General features: G+C 42.8%; 2 protein-coding genes across 2 annotated transcripts; one reads left to right on the top strand and one right to left on the bottom strand.

Moving 5' to 3' along the window:
- Positions 1-5,770: 5,770 nt before the first annotated feature.
- Positions 5,771-9,293, top strand: LOC133920015 (pyrophosphate-energized vacuolar membrane proton pump-like). Its single transcript, XM_062364629.1, has 7 exons — positions 5,771-6,239; positions 6,393-6,967; positions 7,276-7,655; positions 7,737-7,823; positions 7,914-8,244; positions 8,346-8,816; positions 8,901-9,293. Exons 1-7 carry the CDS (start codon positions 5,996-5,998, stop codon positions 9,105-9,107), a joined length of 2,295 nt encoding a protein of 764 aa, XP_062220613.1. The 5' UTR covers positions 5,771-5,995; the 3' UTR covers positions 9,108-9,293.
- Positions 9,294-9,485: 192 nt separating this feature from the next.
- Positions 9,486-13,523, bottom strand: LOC133920016 (heparanase-like protein 3). Its single transcript, XM_062364630.1, has 9 exons — positions 13,040-13,523; positions 12,426-12,462; positions 11,900-12,083; positions 11,654-11,802; positions 11,039-11,272; positions 10,761-10,950; positions 10,535-10,660; positions 10,187-10,286; positions 9,486-10,087 (listed from the first exon to the last, which is right to left on the bottom strand). Exons 1-9 carry the CDS (start codon positions 13,286-13,288, stop codon positions 9,731-9,733), a joined length of 1,626 nt encoding a protein of 541 aa, XP_062220614.1. The 5' UTR covers positions 13,289-13,523; the 3' UTR covers positions 9,486-9,730.
- Between the last annotated feature and the right edge of the window lie 1,373 nt (positions 13,524-14,896).

Genomic DNA, 14,896 nt, shown 5'->3' with positions numbered 1-14,896 from the left:
GGTCCCCGATGTGATGCCTCCTTGTCCGCATGCTAGGCGCTGAGAGTCGCTAAGAACAAATCATCTTCCTCATCGGAAGAATTGTTGGATAAACACAGCTCTCTCAAGTATTGCTTCCAGGCTAAACAAGGATCCATTTAACTAGCTTGCAAGTGAGAGTACCTTAGCCTCATATATCTAGTGATATGCTGAGCCTTATGACGGAAGCCACCGCAGTTCTTTCCCTTGGAAGCCACTAGTCGTGAGGCTTCCGCTGTAGGACGAGTGACCTCCTGTACAAGCTATATTGCAGTGGAAGCCACATCCGTTTCGTACGTTGCAAGCAATCATTTGTGATTGCGTAGTTGCTGGTGTCAAAAAAAAAATAGCTCTAAAAAAATTAATGCTAAAAAATATATTTATTTTTGAATAAATGAAAATTAAAGTACCACCAATTTTAATCGTGCCATTCAATACCCGTTGCAACAGGAGCATGTGGAAAAAACGATGCTGCTATGGCGGTGGGACAAAAAACATTTTAATATAGAAGAGAGAAGATAGTGGATGAGATATAGAGTTTCTCTTGGAGATAGATGGAATGATGGATGTTGTAATAGTATTTTAGAGTATGGAATTTTGAGATAGCTGTTGGAGGTGGTCTTAAAAATTTATCCCTTATAATACTATTACAGCATCCTCTAACACTATTACAGTACTATCTATTTTTTCTATCTCAAGCAGCTACCATATTTCCTACTTTCCATTACTCTCCTACTCCCCTCGAACCCACTGCATACTCTATGAATAGTGATACAGCAGCTGCTCCCGTCCTGAAAAAAGAGTCATCTGTATCCCTGTTGTGCTAGAAACGGGCTTCGCTGGAGCACGATGCGGCCAGCAACGATGATAAATCTAGCAGTACAGTAGATGCCGCTCGTTTTTGCGAGATTCGCTGGAGATGGCCTACGATAGATAGAGGGGGAAAACGAGCCATGGACTCACTCATATTTAATATCGTTACAGTTGTTTTATGTGTCGATCCATAATAGAATTATAATATACTCGTTGTCTACTTAAGTATTAGATAATTCTATCTCTCTCGTATATATATATATATATACACACACGTCTACTTACACACCCTATGTACATATCTAGATTTATAGACTACACAGAGACAATAATATCTCTCTCTGTATATATATGAGAGATATATGTGTTTAGATATTAGGGGCGGGGTTCGATGGATGGTGACTGGAATGGATTACGTGCAAGGCTGGTACGCGCGGCCTTGCTTGGAAGCCCGAGAATGTTCCTCTTCTCGGCGTTACCATCGCCGTCCCAGGATTGCACCGTGTCTTTGGCCACCCAGATAACATGCATGACTTGAAAGGGAAAGGGACGAGGAATGGCCTCTCGTGAAGATTCGTACAGACCTGCGTGCACCGAACGATTAATATTTACTCCCTCTCCTGAAAGCTTTTGCCGAGTTCAGACCTGCGTGGCCTCTCTTGAAAGCTTCTGCCGAGTTCACTGTAGCACGCTGCGCTCTTCGTCGCCACGCGGTCATCGGTTAGCGTCACGTCATGCGGTCTAACGCTTAATATTTACTCCCTCTATTTACAAATAATTAACAACTTTACCTTTACCGTTTAAAGTTTGACCATCGATTTTTTCACAGATACATGAGCATACATTTATAGGTGTATAATGTTATAAAAATACTTTTGATGGCATATCAAATGATACTTATGTTATATCAATCAATTAAATATTTTAAAAACTATAATTAATCAAAATGTGAATAGTAAAAATCAAAGTTATCGACTATTTGTAAACGGAGCGAGTACTACCGGTTGATATTTCTCAGCGTTGTGGGCTCGTGACGTTACTGTGAGATGCACAATCTGTGGATGTCTACGCCTAATGCTTGCAAACAAGATCCATCTCCTGAATCTGACTGTTGAACTCATCAGCGAGAGGTCTCAAGGATGTACAGTTACCTGTCGCCACGAGAAAAATAAATGCTACAAATGGAGCAGCAGAGGTGATGTTTCAAGCAAGCAAAGCAAAATACTAATGGAGACTCGTGTGGTTACAGATGCATGAACTCGAGAGGACAAAAAGCCTTGAGGAAATCTACGAATGTTTGGATCTCCTTTCCTGACCTGACATCACATACGTCGCGATCATCTCGCCTGCCCAATGAAATCGTGAAAGCTGAGCATTTTGTACTAGAGGCCTTTGTTTTTTCTTCTTCTAGAGAATTCAGGAATGTTTGGTAGAGCACATAGGATCTAAATTCTTTATAAAAAATAATTTTATAATTTTCTCTAATATTGTTTTAAGATAAACTCTACTGGGAAAATGATTCTATAAGAGAATTAAAATAAAGAAAGTTAATTTTTCAGTTCTCAATATCTAGTTTATTTTAGAAATCACCTTTATAGAATCACTTTTTGAAATTGAACTGTTTGACAAAACTCTTATTAATTCTACTGTAAAAATTGATATTAAAGATCAACCAAACACTTAAGACCTTTTTTTTTTCTTCTTCGAGAGGATTCAAGAGGCCTTTGTTTTTTTCGAGGAAATCAAGAGGCCTTTGTTCTTTTTTAGGAAATCAAGAGGCCTTTGGTGATCGGGATGAACCAGACTGCAGGCCGCAACTGCACTAATCTATTACATATATTAAAGTGTTAAGATTTAAAGTAATTCAAGGTTAAGTACTGTAGCTGCTGTTTATAAATGTCACACATATATGTAAGCACATATATATGGGTACATATTCGTATGTGTATATGTAAACATGTAAACATATATGTGTATATGTATATACATGCATACACTTATATATGTATGTATATGTATATATATACACATATATGTATGTACATATTTTTTTTCCAAAATTCTAGAAAATAGTAAAAGTAATAATATTTATATTGATAAATTGACTGAAAACAATCTAAAATGTATAGGAAAATATATAAAACTCAAAAAATATAAAACAAATTTAGTTAGGTTCGTATTACTGTCTTCTACATGCTAAAATTATATGCATACATGAACTACTACTGTTTTCTCCATAATTAATTGGATGTATTAAATATTGATAAATTCATCAATAAATATTAAAATGCTTACATATATTAAAGGTCTAAGATTTGGAGCAATTATAGGGGCAAGTTATATGTATGTACATATATACGAATACATATGCGTATGCGTATATGTATACATGCATGCATGTATATATATACATGTATGTATATATGTATATGTATATGTACGTATATATGTGTATACATGTGTACGTACACATAATTTTTTTCTAAAATTCCAGAAAATTAGCGAAACTACTAATAGTTATATTGATAAATGGACTAAAATATTCTAAAATGCATAGAAAAATATATAAACTCAAAAAATATGAAACAAATTTAGTTATGTTCGTATTAGTGTCGTCTACATGTTAAAATTATTTGCATGCATCAAAGCAACACTATTTTTTCATAATTAAATGAATGTGTTAAATATTGATAAATTCATAAATAAATATTGAGACTCCCAAAATTGATGTATCTAATTTTTTAATCTTTTTTTATCATGCTCCGGACAAAAAAAAGGGACGCGGCGCCACTCCGCCTAGTAGCTGTGAGACGTCCAGGCCCATCGGGGAGTTCCACGATCTACGGGCCTCTCGAGCTCAATTACTGATAATACACTGTTGATGGCCCAGTTAGTGTGACTTTCTTCTCCCCTTTTCTCTTCGAGGAAATTCTTGATATTCAGAAATCAGAATACACTGTTGATGCATTATTGTATGCACTTATGCAGTTGTGTCGATCTGGTTCGATCACTTAAAAAATGGTGTTGGACTTTTCCCTGGTCAAGTGCTCAATCCACTGTAAACTGCTACGCTACACATAATTGTTGTAGCTTGTAGGTGTATGTGCGATGATGTTTGGAGCTTCCGCATAGTTGGCTTGTACTGTATAGCCATTGTACCAGCTGGACAGTGCACAAATATTAAAGACCAACATATATAAAATAATGCGCCACCTAAATCTAAAAAATCTCAATCGAATCAAAACGGGATTGTGCTCAATCGAGGTTCATTTGTATGTCGCCGGCGAGCTTCGGCGTTCTCCGAGCTTAGAGGGGTGCCTTCGGGCAGCAGGCTGCATATGAGGTGGTGGCGAACACGATAGTGGGGGCGGTGATGCAGCGGGGATGTTGGTGGCTGCGGATCACCAGTTGGACGGTGCAGCGTGGGGAGGCATGACGATCGGTCGGTACAGCCGGGTTAGCGTGGCAGAGGTGGTGGGCGTGAATCTGATGGTGGTAGCGCCATCAAAGATGATACGGGTGGACGAAATAGGGAGCATGCGTTATAGAGAAATAGGGTGTCGTAGAAAGATGGTCGAATATATAGGTGAAAAAATAATTCAAAAAATCAAACAAAAAATTGAAACTGAACCAAAATAATCAAATTTAACAGTTTTTTCAATTTCTAGTTTTCTATTCGGTTTCTAAAATGATACTAAGTGATTTTCTATGTGTAATTCGGTTTTTAACTTAAAAAACCGAATTGATAAAAAAAACAAATAGATATATACACAAGAAAATATCTCGTTAGCCTAATACTTATAACTATATTCTAATCTTTCCCAACCCTTCCACTTCACAACCATCTATTTTCTCACTCCTCGCTTTCTCATTCTGTTGAAGATTTCGATTAAAAACCGAAATATGAAATAACTGAACCAAAATAAATAGGTTAATTAGTTTAGTTTTTTTCCTTAAGTTAAATCGTTTTCTAGTTTTCAGTAACTAATTTTTTTATAAACCAAATAAACCAACATAAAATATCCGGATTAACCGAATGCTCACCCTAGCTGTGAACAGAGGTTGAAAATGATGCCTGACGATCGATCTCCCTTCGACGGTCAAGAGGCGTCGATGGAAGGAAGCCTCGTTTTCAGGGGTTTAAAATATAGCAGCGTCATATATATACTCCATCACATCATGCTGAATTCACGGTGCTAAATTGCTAATACATCTCTGCAATCTGCTGCACGACAAGTCCACATGTCCGGAATTTGGCCCCTGGATTAGCAATCCTGCCATCGCCAGCGACGTCGGCCGTGAAAGCGCCGCCTCAGTTTGTCGGACTTGGCGCGCGCGCAGAGGCGAAAACGAACCCGCTACCGCTCCTGTCATCGCCGGTCGCAGTCGAAGGAAATCCAGTGGCGTCGCCGAGGAATCAAAAGCCGACACCGGCGGCGCTACCCGTCCTGGTGACTAGAGGCAGCGTGGCCGGAGGAAGAATAAAGTTTGTGAAACCGCAGGCGATGGATAAGGACGATCTCCCAGAAACCGCGAGCACACGACGTCAGCCCGCTCGTCTTTCCTCGAATTTTACCGACCCCACTATGACATGGGACCCGATTCTCTCAAATCAACGGTTCTCGTTCCCTTTGGCATGGCCGTCGCGTCGGTCTCGACATCTGTTCGCTGCCATGCACCCGTCAGATCGATCCTCTTGTGGCGAGGGCCTTCCGTACAAAGAGTTCACAAAATTCTAGTTTTACAATTATAGACGGCCATGGAGCAATCCGTATATTCATTTTAATTTAACCTTACCAACTAATTAATTATTTTATTTAGATTAAAATAACTATTTAATTAATTAAGTTGTCTTGTTTGTCTCCTCTGGAAACTTTACAATCAACTCCCTGGAGCCCACCGTAATTGCGATGACCACCTGTCCTCTGCTCTGTTCGTCTCCTCGGCTCGTCTGCTACTACTCCCTGTCCCAGTGCTCCCTTGTAAGCTAGGCAGCTCCAACACCGAGCACCTATATAATCCCCGCACCTCCGAAGCGCACCGGAGAGAGTACACTACGCTCTGCACGCCATCGCGCACAGCAGAAGCTTCAGCATCTTCTCCGCTCTCCAGGTCCCCGCTTCCAGCTCGAGGGTTTGGGGTTTTGGGCCGCCGCATTTCGGCCATGGCGATCCTGTCGGACGGCGCCACCGAGGTGATAATCCCGATCGCCGCCGTCATCGGCATCGCCTTCGCCGTCGCGCAGTGGGTGCTCGTCTCGCGCGTCAAGGTGGTGCCGTCCGCGGGCGGCGCCGGCGGTGACAGGGACAAGGACGGGTTCGGCGACTCGCTGATCGAGGAGGAGGAGGGCCTCAACGACCACAACGTCGTCGCCAAGTGCGCCGAGATACAGAACGCCATCGCCGAAGGTGAGCAGCCTTAATCCGGAACTTACTTGGTCCGTTGGTCGGCAGTGATGTCGTATTCGCGTTCTTGATATCTGAGCTTACGAAATTGGTTCTGACTTCTGATCAAATAAGAAATTTTGATCGTATTTGTCTGACACCGACTCTTACGAGCAGGAGCAACATCGTTCCTCTTCACCGAATATCAATACGTTGGAATTTTCATGTCAATCTTTGCCGTCGTGATCTTCCTCTTCCTTGGCTCCGTTGAGGGATTTAGTACAAAGAACCACCCGTGCACATACAGCAAGGACAAGGAGTGCAAACCTGCTCTTTTTAACGCCATCTTCAGCACCGTCTCGTTCCTGCTCGGAGCAGTCACCTCTGTGGTGTCTGGTTTCCTTGGAATGAAAATTGCCACGTACGCAAATGCCCGGACTACACTGGAAGCAAGGAGAGGTGTCGGCAAAGCATTTATCACTGCTTTCCGATCAGGTGCGGTGATGGGCTTTTTGCTGGCATCAAATGGCCTTTTGGTGCTTTACGTTGCTATAAACTTGTTTAAGTTGTATTATGGAGATGATTGGGAGGGTCTGTTTGAGTCTATCACCGGTTATGGCCTTGGTGGATCTTCAATGGCTCTGTTTGGAAGGGTGGGAGGCGGTATCTACACAAAGGCGGCTGACGTGGGTGCTGATCTTGTTGGCAAGGTGGAATTGAACATTCCTGAAGATGATCCCAGAAACCCTGCTGTAAGTTCCTAGCTTTTCATCTTCTGGATTAGTGTATCCCTTTATTGAATTGCTTTAAGTGGCACACACAGATTCTCTGTTTTTTTTTCATGTGATGGAAATTTTTACTTTATACAGAATGTTCCTTTGCCTGAATTCTTACCCTTGTTAAGCATAATAAGTTACTTCATCTTACTTTGATAATTTAATATTTAAGTGTATTATAAAAAAGATTATTTAATCTAAACATACCAGTTTAACTGCAGTAATATAACAATTCACTGGTTTATTGGTGCTACTTTACTGAATTTGCAAGTTCTCCTTCTCAGGTCATTGCTGACAATGTCGGAGATAATGTTGGTGATATTGCTGGAATGGGATCAGATCTCTTTGGGTCATATGCTGAATCTTCCTGTGCCGCCCTTGTTGTGGCATCCATTTCTTCATTTGGGGTCAACCATGATTTTACTGGGATGTGCTACCCGCTGCTAGTCAGCTCCGTTGGCATCATTGTCTGCCTGATCACCACACTCTTTGCAACCGATATTTTTGAGATAAAGGCTGTGAAAGAAATCGAACCTGCACTGAAGAAGCAGCTCGTCATTTCTACGGCTCTAATGACTGTCGGTATTGCGCTGATTAGTTGGTTGGCACTCCCAGCTAAATTCACAATCTTCAATTTTGGTGAACAGAAGGAAGTCAGCAACTGGTAAGTTATTAGTCGCTGCTTGCTTGTTACTACTATCATGAAATGCATTATTGTCTGATTATTTGTGACACCGCTTTGCAGGGGATTGTTCTTGTGTGTTGCGATTGGTCTCTGGGCTGGTTTGATTATTGGATACGTGACAGAATACTATACTAGCAATGCATACAGGTAAGAAGTCTTCTACTGCATTTTTTTTTTCATCTGCTAGTTTGTGGTGCTTTAATTCGTGGTGCTAACTGCTAACTCGACATACTGCAGACCCGTGCAAGATGTCGCCGATGCCTGCAGAACTGGTGCTGCCACCAATGTCATATTCGGCCTTGCTCTAGGATACAAGTCTGTTATAATTCCGATCTTTGCTATTGCTGTTGGCATCTATGTCAGTTTCACTATTGCTGCGATGTATGGAATAGCTGTCGCTGCTCTTGGCATGCTGAGCACAATTGCAACCGGTCTTTCTATTGATGCTTACGGTCCTATCAGTGACAATGCTGGTGGCATTGCTGAGATGGCGGGGATGAGCCACAGAATTCGTGAGAGAACTGATGCACTTGATGCTGCTGGAAACACAACTGCCGCTATAGGAAAGGTAATATATATACTGCACTTACCCATTTCTGCACACAAAAATGATCAAACAATCTTTTAATGAAAAAAGCTGTTTTTTAATCCTTTTAATTTCCTTTGCAGGGCTTTGCCATTGGATCAGCTGCTCTGGTGTCCCTCGCCCTCTTCGGCGCGTTCGTCAGCAGAGCCGGAGTGAAGGTCATCGACGTCCTGTCTCCAAAGGTCATCATCGGCTTGGTCGTCGGGGCCATGCTCCCGTACTGGTTCTCGGCCATGACGATGAAGAGCGTGGGGAAAGCTGCCCTGGAGATGGTGGAGGAGGTCCGCCGGCAGTTCAACACCATCCCCGGGCTGATGGAGGGCACCGGCAAGCCGGACTACGCCAACTGCGTCAAGATCTCCACCGACGCCTCCATCAAACAGATGATCCCACCCGGCGCTCTGGTCATGCTCACACCTCTGATCGTTGGCACCTTCTTCGGCGTGCAGACGCTCTCCGGTGTTCTCGTCGGCGCTCTTATCTCAGGCGTACAGGTTGCCATCTCTGCCTCAAACACCGGTGGCGCCTGGGACAATGCCAAGAAATACATCGAGGTACACCGCATGTTCTTGTGTCGTTCGACGGTTAATTTGCTGATGAGTAGCACGACGTGAAAATCGTTGTGTTGATGGTTTCAGGCGGGTGCGAGTGAGCACGCGAGGTCGCTGGGTCCCAAGGGGTCGGACTGCCACAAGGCGGCGGTGATCGGCGACACCATCGGGGACCCGCTCAAGGACACGTCGGGCCCGTCGCTCAACATCCTCATCAAGCTCATGGCCGTCGAGTCCCTCGTCTTCGCCCCCTTCTTCGCCACCCACGGGGGCCTCCTCTTCAAGCTCTTCTAGAAGAGACCCTGCCTCCCCGGACAACTGCAAGCAACTCCACGGCATTAATAAACCCTGTAAAATAACGGCGCACTTCCTGCCTGTGTGTTCAATTCTCCATTACTCTGCCTGAGGCGCATTGCACCGAGGAGTTTAGCTTCCCGGCTCTTTATAGAGTGACCATATCGTGTTCATCTTTTTTACGTATGCATGTTTTGCTAGACCCTCCCTTGGTAAATATAGTGTGATCACTATAGTGATGCGTAATGATCGGCACAACAACAGCGTATCTCCGGGGAGAAAGTTATCTCTCATATATCCTTCTGTCCATTTCAACCGTAAGATGATTCCCTGCCAACTTGTCCACTTTTTATGATTTCTCAATCCAAATGAGAGAATGTGGACCAAAATCGCAAATCCTTTTTTTTTCTTTTAATTTATTTCATTTCCCTCCTTTTTGCTCGTACACTTTCTGATCATTTCTTTTCCTAAAAGAATGACGAATCACAAATCCTTCAGCCTTACAGCTTACTTCATGTCCAGGTGAACAAGCTTCGCCGTTCACTCGGACTTCATCTAATCTACAGACAATAGCATCATTCACACCGAAAAAGCGAAAAAACAATCAAACCAAAGATCTAGATCTACCTACAGGCTGGAGCATAGAAGCTGGGGATATGAGCAAACACAATGGAGTAAGGACCCACGGTTATGGGCCGTGTTCCTTCAACTTGTACAGGTTCCAGCTTTGGGATGTCTCCATTGGAATCAGTAGCCAGCAAATTGCCATTTAGCAGCACATGTTGGCTCTGCAGATTTCCATCTTTTGGAGTGAGATGGTACTCTTCTCTTGTGAGCTCAGCTGCTTCGCCAAGCCCAGGAATGTGGCCAAACCTTCTTCCCTCCTTCCTTGCACCCTGGGCATGTGCACCCTCGCTTGTCACATAAATGTGGTTTGTGTTGTTGCCACTGAGGTTGATCAAGAGCAGAGTAATCCCATCCTGAAAAATTCAAGGAGATATAATTAAGGATTCATCGGATAGTTAATAAGAGGTATTGCCAAAAAGAAAGGGAACTTTCAGTTGCATGCGTCCCCTTACCGAATTTCTTGTGCAATGTGCATATGCACGGATCATATTTGTGCCGTTGAATGTTGTCGAGAGAACCTTAGTTCCCATGAGGCGATGCCATAGTAAAGCACTGCAGGTAAAGACAGAAAGATGTTAAATCAAGATGGTAAGATTGAAGCCTTGTTTCATTATACAAGATAACATGCAGTGGAAGCAATGCTTAGTTTGGATTTTAGGAACGTGGTGACAGATCGGATAATGGGGGTGAATCTCCATGGATTCAAGACACCTGTTTCTGGTTCAGTATAGGACAAGATTTTGTTCCTAAAAAGTACTTTCTTCTGCTGTGAAAATTTTGAAAAAGTTAGGTATGTTGACCTGTAATAATCAGGATTTGGTTCAAATGTTGTTGTGTTGAGCAGGCCATAGTTCCCACCAATCAAGGTCTGTCTACAGTAACTCTTTGTGTCATACTTTGATGACATCCCAAGCTGATCCAGGTACCTGAAACATTACCAGTTCATAGTCAATAAATACTTCTTCAGATGGTAACTTCAATTGCTGAGCACAGATGTATGCTACTTCAAAAATGCTCTTGGCTCACCAGAAGCTGAAAACAAATGCGTCAGTTACAAGGTGGTGGCCACTGTTGTACGCCCCTCCAGCCTCGCCGACCCATGCGACGGTCGACGTCCCTGCAGACTTCAGTATCCCCTGAAGATTGCTGAACGTGCTCGCCTCTCCATCGAGGTAAGATGGATTAAGAATTTTCTCAATCAGATGGTCGTCAACACCTGACACATTCAACATTTTATCCATATTATGCAGAATCTATCATTCCAATTAGTGTACCGAATTGATGGTCAGTCAAAGTGAGCATACCAGGGCCTAGATTGTAGATATGGTGAGTGATCACGTCCAGTTGATTTGGCTTTGTTTTGCCGACGAGTTCGGTGAACCAGGCTGCGTCAAAGAAGCCTCCTGGTGCAAGTAGCCGTGGCTTTGATGGGTAGCCTTGGTAGGTGCTGTCAATGATGTGTTTTAGAGTGATCACGTCGGCTGAATATTGGTCTGCATCAATCCGAGCTCCAACTCCACTGCCACTAAGTTCATTTCCTACAAGAACAGTGTGTTAAGGCCTATACAAAATTACTGCTTAGATTAGATTGCCTCTCGAGCAAAACAGGATACTATGCTCTTTCCCATGCTCTCAAACAAAATTACTGCTTAGATTAGTACGCCTTTTGTACACTGAGGTGTGAAAAGCCAAGGAAAGCAACGTTGACATACTTGTCCAGATTCTTTACCACTGATAGCTCAAAGTTATCTAAAGCGATGTCGACATACTTCTCCAGATTCTTCTACATGCTTAACAGAATACCTTTTGAACATACTTATCAAAACTCCCTAAATAAAGTGGCTTCAAAACCATATCATAGAAAAATAAAGAGAAGTTCTTTCGTGAAAGAAGGATCCACTAGATTACAGATATCTTACCAAGCTCCCATCCATGGATATCATATCCCTTGTCGACAGTGTAGCGAATAAAATCAGCTGCATTTGTGTAATTCCATGGCCCCCCTAACGAACCATCAGGCATTGGAACCCGGCCGTTCAGAGCGTTCAACCCAAAGGTAACTTTTGCCCTGCAATGGCAAGCTGCCTGTAAGCCTATCATGTCCAAAGATAATGCAACTTCTGAGACTGACCTGAGCCTGAGATAAACAAGCATGCTGAAAGTACCCAGATTTTTTGAAGAGTGCATTGAGCTCGTCCCATCTATGCAACGGCAGGCAACCTTGCGTGAAACCAAACATCGCTGACGTGTTCTTCACGAATGGCGTGCATGGCTGCCGAGGGTCGCCGGTGCCATATATCAACATATCTTGCAAAGAACCGCCCAGCCGGAGCTTAAGCGGGGAGAAAGCTGCAAAAATGATTAGATTTTTGTGCAAGAATAAGCAAAGTATCAAAATGTTGATGCCATGGGTTACATCTTAAGAAAAGAATACATCATGGCTTGCAAAGTACTACTAGTGGAAATTTTTGTGCTGTCGCTTGGCCACAGCGTCAAAGCGACCGCTCGTATGTCTCAAACCGTCAGATCGAAAATCGACCACTGAAATATGTCTCAAGCAAGACCCTCAATTTTTTTTTCTTTTTTTTAGAACGCTTTTTTCATTAAGAGGAAGAGACCCTCAATTTCTTGATTGGACACTAAACATCAGCACTTATGGAAGAGAAAGCGATGATCATCATGACGGCTTACCTTTGACGGCATTCAGCAAGATTTTGTTGGAAAGATTCTGCAGGGAGGAAAACATTACAGACCTCTGTCAATCACCCATGTCACGGATTATTATACACACAATTGAATTGAAAAATACCAGTAATCACACAGCTGAAGAGGCACGTACCAAAGTAGTAAATTTCTACTGCCTGACCTCTGTTCTTTTTTCGGTGAAATTCTAAGCATTCTCTAAGAACGAGCATTAGAATAGTGAATGAGTCTAATGGTCTTCCTGTACTGTGGTAGGCTTTTACATTTGCACATGATTGGTTGGAAAAAGTTACCAGTATAATTGTATAAAACTACAATTGCAAACGGCCCGACATGATTCATAGGTTCATGGAAACTCCCTAGGCTGTCAAATTCCTATCAAACACTGCTCCCAAGACCTAAAAGATCCTTGCCGTTGCCGACCAGATAAGAAAAGGAAAAGAAACATCCTTGAAGACCCCCGTCCATGCTCTACAGATTCTAACGAATTATGCTGAGCATTGGTTAAGTTTCAAGCGTTTAAAATCTCAAATTTGGAGAGAGAGAGAGAGAGAGAGAGAGAGAGAGAGAGAGAGAGAGAGAGAGAGGCTCAAAGGGCTGACCAGGTTAAGCAGGGAGGCGTTGCCCCAGGCGCAGGTGCCGTAGTCGCACTTGTCTGGCGGCCACCAGTCCAATGTTGCGCACACGAAGTCCTCGTCCGTCACCGCGACGGCGGACCGCGAGTCCACCACCACCGCCTCGCCGCCGCCGAAGGCCGCGCCGGCGGTAGTGCTCACGGTGGCCGACCCGCCGAGCCAGAAAAGGGCCCAGACGCAGAACACGACCATCTTCAGCAGCAACCCCGCCGCCATTTCGCAGCCAGAGCAAGGGACTATAACCAAAGCACTAAACCATAGGGAAAATGCAGGGGAAAGGGCAATGCCCCTTAAAAGGAAGAGGGGAGGTTCTTGCCGCCTACACCATGTAAAGCATCTTAAAGGCGGGGAAGCTCTGCTCCGGGGTGGAGGGCAGGGCAAAGCAGAGCTCGGTGGTTTGGGGAGGAGATGGCGGGGCAGATGGGCTGCTGCCTTTAATGGTTTGTTTGGTGGGGGAAGAATCTTTCTTTATATATGGGGAAGGAGGGAAGAAGGCAACCGAGCAGGATCATGAGCGGTGGTAAATCTATATTTATTTAAAATAGGTAAGTTGGGTTAGATCTGAATGATCTTCAACATATATATTATATGATTAAAGGGTCTATAATTAAAATTGTTCCTTCGTCTCTTTCCTTCATATTTGTTTTGAAACTTCTAATTAATTTAGAAAGATATAACTAATACATTTTATATTAATACACTATTATTTTCTTTCATTTATAGAGGTGTATCTTTAGACTTTTGTTTTTCAGATTTTTTCTATGAACATATCTGATTCCGTCGTAATATTAGTAATTTCACTTGTGTGGAGCACGTGCGTTGTTGCTAGTCTCGTCTAAAACAAGACTGGTTATTAGCCTGCATACAGTCAAATCTTAAAAATACATCGCTACAACATATTTTGCAGTCAATTTTTTTTAAAAAATGATATATCTCTACCACTATAAATTTATTGATTTTGTTATTGTATATTAGAAAAGTAATGGTCGAAGGTATATAAGTTGAAGGTCGTATCCATACCCAAAATGTCGAATAAATCGTCGACAGAGGTGGTAGCAGTACTGCAGTTGGCATGCTTAGCTTAGCTTAATTTCAACTCTTGTACTGTCACATCTGTTCTCTTTCATCATTTATCAAGATCAGTATGCATGAGCTGTGATGTGATGTGCTTCATTTTAGCAGTATGCATGCCTGGTGAGATTTTGGTAGTACTTCATTTTAGCAGCAAGCGTTTGCATTTAAGATTATACTATGTCCTGGCGAAACAAACACAAGTACTCCTATTGCAGAAGCTCGTTACTAATGCCAGAGAGTAAAAAATATCCAAATTTTGACAGTACCGTCACGGTGCTCTTTCGATGAATCCTGCTTTCGCCGAGCTGGAAAGTTCATCTTTGGCAGCCGTGAAGACAGACAGATGGAGTAAAAAGTCTCTAGGAATCCACCACACCTTCACTTTTTACGTGTGGACCTTGTATTCTTTTTCCTGATACCACTAGTCTCATACTACTGCTTATACTCTTTTACATGTGGACCTTATATTCTTTTTCCTGATAAACAAACTGTTGGTGATGCTGCTTGTGTTAAATGAATGGCTAGTGTTGCATGAATCGATCAATGATCAAAGTCAAAATTCATTTAGGCCAGGATTTTGGCCTCTGTTCATCCCGTACGACCAGGCGAATTCATCCGTCCTTTGACAACGCTCTTACAAGTTTGTAGTATGTATATTTCATTTGGGAAGCTTAGGATTTTGGTCTTGGGACTGAGTGAAATGGCACTCAGCTAGATGAATTTAGTAACGAAGAGGAACGATCGATGATC

Source organism: Phragmites australis, chromosome 5 (genome assembly GCF_958298935.1).
Source record: "Phragmites australis chromosome 5, lpPhrAust1.1, whole genome shotgun sequence".
Taxonomy (NCBI): Eukaryota; Viridiplantae; Streptophyta; class Magnoliopsida; order Poales; family Poaceae; genus Phragmites; species Phragmites australis.
This window is presented reverse-complemented; position numbering and strand designations above follow the sequence as displayed.